The sequence below is a fragment of the Mesoplodon bidens genome, assembly GCF_964165515.1.
Source record: "Mesoplodon bidens genome assembly, chromosome: 2".
Lineage (NCBI taxonomy): Eukaryota > Metazoa > Chordata > Mammalia > Artiodactyla > Ziphiidae > Mesoplodon > Mesoplodon bidens.
The window spans coordinates 36339558-36349500 of NC_138177.1; the positions used below are offsets into that span (position 1 = coordinate 36339558).

Consider the following 9943-nt stretch of genomic DNA (forward strand, 5'->3'; position numbering starts at 1 on the left):
AGATTTTCTACCGGAGGCTCACTATGGATCCCTAAAGAACACGTGGAGAATCCATTAGACCACATTTTGAAAACCACTGCACCATGCACAGCACAGATGATAAACACTACAACTGGTTTTTTAAAAAATTATAATCTCCTTAAAAGGAAGGTTTCCCAATTCCAGCTGTTGTCTCACTGATACATTAAAATCTTATTCTAGCAAAAGACTATGAAAATCCTTTAGTGTCTTTTGTAACAAATGACTTTCCCTTTGAAAGGATAAATCTTACATCTTACATGTTTGGTGGAGCAGGGCAGCCCTCCTGGCATTATTTAATAGAACGAGGACGTGTTTGGGGGTGAAAGCTTCCCAGCCAGGGAACCCATCCTTTTATGTCCCTGGCATCTGCCTTGGTGCCACTGGCAGTTAAAAAATATTTCTGAAATGAATTGCTTTCCTTATACTAGCAATGGGCCAACATTTCCCCAAACAGGACAGGTCAGGTACCCAGTGAACTGGTTTCCATCTTCTCTCTCAGCAGCCCTGTGCCCCTACAGACAAGGCTGGTCCCTGAACTCAGCCTCTCCATCTCCTCGAGTCAGTTTATGCTCCAAAGGCCCCACCGGGGTCAGCCACTTTCTATTGGAACTGGGAGAGGATGAGTACTCCCCTGGTGACCCTGTCCTGGGCCTTGTAGCACCACCATGGAGATCCTGGTGATGGTACTAAGGGACCATTTCTTAAACATCAGACCAGGGACTGTGCCACCTTTCACCCCACCCCCGGATCTCTCCATGTGACTCAGATGGAGAACTTCCTCCTAGGAGAAGCAAGCAGCTGCCTAGTTACTGTTGCAAGTGATATCTCCGCTGTGTTAAATTACAGGTCATAAATGGAGATGAGATTATGCAAACAGGCAAGTAACCCGTCCATTCTCTAGCTGAGCAGTTCCCAGCCCTGGCCCGGTGCACTGGCCTCCTACACATTCCAGCTCCTGCACTCCCCACACTTGAAATCCTTCCTGTCAGGCAGGAACTAGATGGCTTTGCCGTTCAATCGAAGCAGAATGGAGAAGTCAAGGCCATCTTTTGCCAACTGAACTTGACTTTCAAAAGTCCCTGTTTGATTTTTTTTCTTTTATTTTTTGTTTTACTTTGAAAGGTTGGCAGTGAGGGTAGTTACAGAAGGGAGTTTCTCCACTTGGAAACTTTCAACTGTTTAGTAGAAGGGCTGCTTGACTTCAGCTGTTACTCTTGCAGGAAATAAATAAAGACAATCATTCTTAGCCTTTTTTGACTCTTTAAGAATCAAATAATTTTTCATGAATACCTAATTTCTTTGGATCAACCCTAGAGAATCCTGCACTCCTTAGAACTGAGGCATTATAATTTATCCCAATACTGAAATATCTTTTCTTTTTTAATCATTTTTAGATATTACCAGGTTTTCTGCTTAGAGATCATTTCTAACCATAGGGGGAAACATCATATCTGGCTCCCACCCCTTTTCTCCTGGTAACCACTGGCCAACCCTTACTTACTGACTTTTAAAAGATCTATACTTGTTATCCCAGTAAATTCCACTGGCTGTACTTTTTTAATTATTATTTTTTAAAAAGCCTTGTAGTTCTTTCTTTCTTTGAGTTTTGCTTATCCTTAAAACAAGTTACCTTCCCAAAGTAAAAAGCCTCTTAGGCTAGATTAGGGGTTAGTTAACAATGCTGACTTTTTTGTATCTTACCACCTGAGTTCTCCATCAGGGAAAGGAAAAAAACAATGTTAATAATAACAAGTATGAGCTAGTTTTTTTCATACTTTTGAAACTGTGACCACCAGCCCTGCTGCCATATAGATCCCCGCCCCACCCCAAAGCAGGAGATTAAAGGGAAGCCTTACTTGAGGCTGTTGTTGCATATGCTTTTACCTAAATTTCCCCCCAGGGCAGTCAGTGGTCTTCACTCCGCATCCTTGGGCAGCACGTTTCTGACAGAGCAGTGCTGCTCACGGCCCTGTGGAGCTATGCTGTAACAGCAAGGAATCGCATCTAACCTTCAGCCCTTGTATGCCCTCTCTGAACCTGGCCATGACTATCCTTACCATGCTTTTCCCTGAGTAAATTAAAACACTCCCTGGGTAGGAAAGCTCTTTTTGGCTTTGGGGATTGTTCCTCACATGCTTTTTTTTTTTTTTTTGGTATCATAGATGTAGGTAAAGACTGTCCTTCTCAGCGTTAACTTGTTTTCTAAAAAATGGCAACTTCATGTAGGAAAGGTTCTAGGATGATTTACCTAGCTGGTGAAGCTAAGATTAGGATTTCTCTCCTAGTCTTTGTGAGACTGATAATATTTTGATGGGATGATTTTTAGTTTTGTTTAATTTAGATGAGACTACTTTTCTCTAGATTGCCATTTTTTCCCTCTTTTTTCTCTTGGTTTTTTTTTTGTGTGTGTATTCAACCGTCTTTGGTTCCAAAATATTGGTTCTAAGCCTTTTTTTTTTTTTTTTTTCCCCAAGATTCAAAAGTAAAATGAAAGCAGTCTCCTTATTGGGTAGCTTTCCTGGAGTACCTCTGAGCTGGAATGAGTCTAGGAGCTTGTGTTCTTTGTTTGTTTTCATGTGTTATGTTTCTGGCATCCCCCTTTGGCCACATCTCCCTTCCCATATTCAAATAACTCCTTGGTCTGAGCTTTTGGCTGCTTCTCCCCCTCTTGCTGTTGCATCCTCACTTTGTTGGTGACTATAAACTGCCACCATGTATTGTTTCAGTTTTGAGCACCATGTGAATTCTTTCCAAATGTGACTGATGTGCCCCCTTCGGGGTCTAAGAACCCATAGATCACATGCACTTCTCCTCTGTGAAATGAAACCTCTGGTGCTTCTTTCTTTGCCACCTAATTCCCATGTTTTAGTTTTGACCCAAAGTACTTAATACAGCAAGGCAGCTTGACACCTCTGTTTCATAGCCTGACGTAACACATGGTGTCATTTTTACATGATGTCCTAGGGTCCCAAGGGATGATTAATAACAAATCCCGCTATGCTGAAAGGAAAAAAGAGAGAAAATAAACACAGACCCGTTGGGCTCAGGGGAAGCTGGCCTGACTAGGGTGCAGAAAGAGGCAGAGACGTTCCATTTGTCTGGGAAGCATCATGTGTACTGCTGTTTGGTAGAAAGCATTAGAACAGTCATTCAGTAGAATATTACGGTGTAGTTGCCTGCATGGAGCCAGAATAAAGCCATGATTGGTGTGTTGTAGGAAAAACGGATCGTGTCACTGGATTCGGCCAACACCAGACTGATGAGCGCGCTGACCCAAGTGAAGGAGCGGTACAGCATGCAGGTCCGCAATGGCATCTCCCCCACCAACCCCACCAAGCTTTCCATCACGGAGAATGGTGAATTCAAAAACAGCAGCTGCTGATCAGCTTTGTGAATAGACAGACTGTGGGAGGAGACAGAAGGAAATGCCCCCGCTCTCCTATCCCCAGCCCCCTCCCCAGCCCCCTCCCCAGCCCCACCAGGTTTACAGAATGTTGCTACTTCAGAACAGCGAGCAAATCTCCAATGAATAAAGGAACCTTGTCTTTCAGGGCATAAGGCTAAGACTTCCAAGGTCGATGCTCCCCGCCCCCCCACCCCCACCCCGGCTCTGTGTACATAGGGAACTTAGTTCGGGGCCATGTACAGAAAATACAACTGTAATATACCCAAAGGAAGTTAATAATGTAGATGACCTTTTTAATTATTGCTATTTTTATTATTGTTGTCCTCTTGTTGAAAGCACTGCAGTTGTTAGAGGAGGCAAAGTAGGAGCTACATGTGAATGAGAGATGAGCCTGAAGGCTCAGCTGGTAGAGACCACGTGTCTGTCTGATAGAGCACACAGACCGCAGTAGGACATTGTCAGAATGAGTTTTTCAGGGATTCCTCTACCAGTTTAAAAACCCCACTCCGGTTCCCTTGTCCTTTAGGAAAACATGCAAATACCGAGATCCAAGCAAAACAGTTTATCCCATTGATCAACCAAGACTGGTTCTGGATGGACAGCTATCTGATTTGGGGATACACTGTTCCAGAGGACACAGATAAGAGCTGTTGTATCAAAACTGGACTTCAGGAGTGATTTCTATTGAACTCCTGTTGATGTTTATTTCCTTCTGTCTGTAGCAGACGGGAATTTTCCATTTTAGATAGGGGGCTTTTTTTTTTTTACCCCAGTTGTAATAAAGGGTGTTCTTTTTTCCTCTTTAGAGTTTACAAAACTATACATATTTGTGTCTCTATAAACCATCTGCATCTTCACACCCACTTGCCCTTTCCTCCCCCATGGTAGGAGCAGTCATCACCAACAGGGTTTACTCTCCCCTGGAGAGGTTATTCAAATATGCTGTCCATAAGCCATCTGAAATAAACACCCTTTCTTCCATACAGAAAAGGGCTAACCATACCATACCATGGCAGGGATCTCTGACTGTTTCCTATCAGAACTCTTTTTCTAGTTATACGTTGTCATTTTGGTTTGGGATAAAGATTTTACCCGGTGTACTAGAAGATCTCTGGGCAGAGGGTGACTTTATCTCAATCTTTAACTTTTAAATTGCTTCTTCCTCTAATCCCCTCAGTAAAATTGGGAAAAGAAATCCAAATCTGAAGCATTGCTCTCTTAAAAGTCATGATTACTCTTAATGAAAAATAAAATACTAAAAGTGGGAGGACAGCACATTCCAGCTGTTATTCCCATGCTCTTTGTAGATTTGGCACAATATAACCCAGTTTCACTAGCTGTCATCGTTGGCTTTATTGTAGGACAGATTTACTGTGGGACAGAAACAGTCATGGAAGCTAAGTTACTTCCTTTTTTCCAGAGGTGTGAAATGTCATCTTGAATGCAACCTTGATTATCAGAAGTATGGAATGTTACAAGTTAAACAGACATTATATTTACAAGTATCTATACACATATACTCACACATATGTACAGATAACTGCACAAATAGGAGAAGTTCCTGCCTTCTATGCTGTTGGATATAATGTTTAAAGGGGTTAGAATCTCTTTAAGCAAGATCTAAGCAATTGTTTATATTGAGAAAGGAACAACATTTCTCAAGTAAGTTAATGCTGTTTATTTGAAATTATAAACTTTAAGGAATTTTTTTTTTAAGAAGGAAAAGGAGAAAGGAGGGGGGAAAAAAACACCTGAGGAAGCCATAGACCTGGAGTGAGTGTTTCCACATAACAGAATACTTATAAGGAGACGAGAGAACATTTATTGTGTCCCCTTTTGGGTGAAGCCCCGATAGAGACACCAAGCCTCCATTTCCACCGCACCCCCAGGCTTGCATTCTGACCTCTTAAGCACTGCCCTCAGGTGGGTCTTTGTGTTGGGCCTTGCATCTCAGCAACCTCACCATGGTCCCCAGCCCACAGCCTTTTAAAACATTTCCCCTTCGTAACACTCCTGTTTCTGCCAGTCAGAGATCTAAATCAGGAGCTGCCCAGTGTGCTTATCTGATCTGCAGACTTCATGCCCACATGTATTGGCACTTGTGTATTTTCTTGACCCATGATCATTATTTTACAAATTCTTCTCTCTTCCCTCCAACCTGAGGGCACACTGTGGCCAAATGACTTATTTTAATAGGAAAGAAACATTACCGATTCTGAAGTAGTGCTTCATGTTTGGGGAGAGGGTATGTAAACATAGGTCCGTTCTTGTTTGTGGCTATTTTCAGCTCTAGCCATTCTTTATAAAAGTCTTCAGAAAACCTGGTAAAAGAATGGTCCGTTTCAGTGGCCTTAAGTATATAACATGGGTGATGTCTTACATTGAGGTTTGGAAGCTCTCAGGTGGTTACGGATGACAGAGGACTGATAAACTATATTGGAGGGTTGGAGGACACAAAATCAAATATGTTTTTGATGGATGCAGTACATCTTGTCAGCATTCTGGGAGCTTCTTAGAGGGCTGCCTACTTTGGAAGATTAGATGCCCAAAATGTTTGGATAGATTATGCAGCCCTCTATTATCAGGTTATCTTGAATGAAGAGAAAAGAGTAAACAAATAATAAAATTAGAGGTAAGCTAGGAGTTCAGTGTAGTTGCCAGATGTTAAATCTTAGATTATCCTTTGAACCTATTCCTGTCCGAATATTTTTCTGAGTATTTCTTTAGAGAATGCTGCAGTCTATAGAACTTATTCTGAAAGATTTTTTTTTAAGTATGGAAAAAGTCAGCAACAGCTGATAATTTTTATGGAGGTATTGCTTAATTGGCTTTTCTTCAGCCCAGATAAGTGCATACCTCTCTTGCTGGGAGGAGGTGTATGGTTGAAGAGAAGTGGGTGGATTACGATAGCATGTCTTGCACTCCTAACACCCAACACGTCACCACATGGTGGGGTGCAGCATAGACCAAGGCTGAATGGAATTTAGAATTCCGGTGAAGTGCTTGCAAAATGCTTGTCCAGATGACAACCCGATTTGGCCATTAACAAGGACAATGTTGGTAGGATTTAGGGAAAGAGCTTTATATTTCCCTTTTATTTTCACTGGAGCAATAAGCTTTCTGAGCCGAAGCAGCAAAAAGGAGTAACATTTCCTTCAAGTCATCACATTACCCGAGTCTCTGCAATACAAGCCATGAAGGAGGGGAGATTATAACTAGGTAACAATGACAAACACTTGAGCACTTACTATGATCCAGGCACTATCACCAAGATACTGTTGGGGTCCAGGGCCGTCTGTTGTAAGGGAAATGTGGTAAAGTGAGGTCATCGTGCTGCTGTAACTTTGCCTTTTCACTTGGCATTGAGTTGGTCAGAATTAGCTTTCTCTAGTCTGCTTCTACCTTTCCCTTTCCCTGTAATGGTGTTGCACAGTGAAAGAAAAAGTAGGATTTCCTGTCTGCGATTGCTGTATGCGCTTGAGAATTAACTTGACTTTTAAGTAAAGCTTTTTAGATCTTAGTCTATTTGTGGATCTGTAGCTCTACCGACCCTCGTTTCTCTCTCTGTCCCCAGAGGCACACTGGGTTGAGAGCACTTCCTTTTTGGAAGCCCCAGAGCAAGACAGTTGCCATCAAGTGAGTTTGATTACAAGTTATTCTGCCTTCCGTCTAGGTTTAGTTCCAGTTACGTCCAGTTTGGAATTTCTGAGAAGGCTGGTTGTGGGACTGAACTTGGGGAAGGAACCCTCCTTGGGATTTACCTAAGGCCCATGTGACCCTGACTAGAGTTGACGCCAGACTAGGCTTGTCACTGGGCCTGACTCAGCAGCTCTGGAGCCCACACCATACCTTCCCTGTGTTTTCACCTTTGGGGGAGTCACCTTCTACAGATTATGGAAAACCAAAGGGCTTTCTTCTCCATTCCCCTTCCCTTTTTCAAGTCTGACAGTGAAGTCTCCTGCTCGCTTCAACAGTAAATAGTTGCCTTCCCACCCCTTACCTGAGGGCCAAGAATTTGGGATACTTTGTTTTTATCAGTATGTCAATGGAAAGGACCTATTTTGCTAGTTTGTTTAAAAGCAAGATATGTTGGGGTGATGAATTTTTAAATAGAATCTCTCTTTGTGTCTGAGTGATTGTTATTAGTTCTAGAAGCATTCTGTCATGACCCAGTTAGGAATGCTCTTGAGTTTAGGAAGGACAAAAGTGATGAAATTTGCATGAGACAGAATAAATATCTTATGAGGAGTGAAAGAACCTGAGGAAGATACATGAACCAAAAGGGGACTAATGCACTAATGCAGCCTTCTCCATAGCCCAACGGTTCAAGAAAACAGGAGGATTTATATCCTTTGCCCAATCTCGAAATACATAGATATATAGAAAGGCCGTTTCTGTAGACAACATGTGGGTACCCCCACACAACACACGATTCCTAGGGCTTCCTTTCTCTGAATGTTAGTCCATCTTATAGAGCAGTGATTCCCAAACTTCCTTGAGATTTTTTAGATTTTATGCCCTCCTTTGTTAGATTTTATGACAGTGGTTCTTTCCTCTTTAAAATGTACCATATGTGTTATATGTATATATTAGTTAAAGTGACTTGAAATTTGGCTTGACATTGTCTCAAGAACCCTAGATATCATTACTGATACCTTGGGGAGTCACAGAAAGAAAGCTGAATATCACTGATGGGACAGTAGGATACAGAAAGAAATAGCTTTGGTTCCTGACCAGTTAATCCTCAGGTGTTTGAAGAACCAACCCAGCAAGTCTTGGCGATGAGCCACCCAAGGAAAGCCAAGTGGTCGTTTGTGTCCAGATTTCAGCATGCATTTTAATTTCCTATTCAGTTCTTATTTTTCAGTGCCCTTGTTTTTCCCTAGGAAATGTTTTAGTTTGGGATTTAAAACCAGATATATCTGTTGTAGAAAGATTTCCACAGAAGCTGTGTTTTAGGGGCCTCGATCATCTGTGTGGGGCTACAAATATTTAAGAATAACTATCATATTTATGTCACTTCTAAACTCCCAAGGGAAAAATTTCAATTCCCAGTTCACCAAAAAGTTAAATACTAATTGACCACTATCCTGCGGAAAATTTGAAATAAATAGTACAGGTTAAATTTTGACTGGTGCTTAGACATTTCCTAGTTACATTAAAATTAACTCAAAGCAGACAGCAGCCCATTAACCTGAATCACACCTGTGAGGAACTTCTAAATTTGATTTTGTTTTTCATCTCCAGGGCCTTAATAAGAGTGTGTTAATACACATGACTATTTTACAATGATAGCTCTAAATAATTTATTTTTTATTTCAAGAAAGAGAAATACACGTTAGAAAAACAAAACCCAAGATTTTATTTTATTTTTAAAGCCATATTTTTGTGCTAGTGGCACTTAGATTGTTCCATATGTGAGATCCATATCTGCATTTCATTACCTGGGTTTGTTCTAAAAGAAGATTTATTTTTGTTCTGTGAATAATTTTTGACGGTTCTTGTACATGTACAGATATAGATACGTTTGAGGTCTTTTATTGATATTCCTACAAAGAATACAAATAAACTTTAACTTTAAACATTTCAGACTAAAGTTGCTACTGTATTTGACATATTACTGTTTGACTTCTAGCATGTTATCTGGGTGATTAGAACACTTGGAGAAAAACCAGAAACAAAATGTATGCAGGAACATTATTCTGAAGGTATATTTTAACATTAAGAACAATGCGTCTTAGAATTTCCCAATTTCCAGGTAAAAAATATTTAGCTGTAGGACAAAGAGCTAGCATTAACACATACTGTATTGTAATAACACCCTTCGAGAGCTCCTCATTCTGGAGAGTTGGAAATCTCTTTACTAGCTTGTGACTAGTGAAGAAAATATCCTCCACTTTATTGAAAGTATGGCCCCACTCAGCTCTCCAGACCAGTACTATCCTCTCTTAATTCCCCAATAGATTAATGTGGTTTCAGGATTTTTGTTGTCTAGTTGGGGTTTTTTGTTCTTGTTTGCTTGTAATTCTCGAGGTTATTTTCAAATACTCCCATCTTCTGCTTACCTTCATTCTTTAAAACCCCAGCATGCAGGTCCCATAAGTAGTTTTCTTACAGGCTAAGTATAGGTCTGAAATTCCACCAGTTAGCCTCTTCACATTATCTAGTGACTTCTAGTTCCGTTTTACTATGAATTAAAAAACTAAAATTCACTCAAAATCCAGAGAAAATTGTGTGAGGAGACTCAAGGTCACAGTAGACATGTGCTATTTTTTGTTTACTTCAAAGCCAACCCATTTCAATCTGAATTGCTCATGACCTAATGTAAGCTTTAAGACTTCTTGGATCTGAAACATCAAAAAGAAAGAAACTGTTGTTGATGCTATCTTGTGACCTCCTAGTCATCTTAGCCCTTAACTGTCCACCCATCTACCCTTTATGTCCAGCCTTTATTTTTTTTTATATACCCTTTATTTTTCTTAGCCTCCCTGCAGCTACCTGCCTTTTGTCGTTAGC

The 9943-nt window shown here is 40.8% G+C and overlaps 1 protein-coding gene across 8 annotated transcripts in view; it reads left to right on the forward strand.

Moving 5' to 3' along the window:
• The window catches only part of RASAL2 (RAS protein activator like 2), a gene marked incomplete at its 5' end in the record, with an annotated part of 380591 nt that extends 371568 nt beyond the window's left edge, over window positions 1–9023 (forward strand). For 5 of the 8 annotated variants that reach the window (XM_081221811.1, XM_081221812.1, XM_081221817.1 and 2 more), the window contains one exon: window positions 3239–9023. In XM_081221811.1, coding sequence (XP_081077937.1) covers window positions 3239–3403 — 165 coding nt within the window. In that variant the 3' untranslated portion in view covers window positions 3404–9023. Of the gene's footprint in view, window positions 1–867; window positions 899–3238 lie in introns of all 8 variants that reach the window. The other 3 variants (XM_081221809.1, XM_081221810.1, XM_081221813.1) reach the window with 1 other exon arrangement.
• Window positions 9024–9943: the final 920 nt, after the last annotated feature.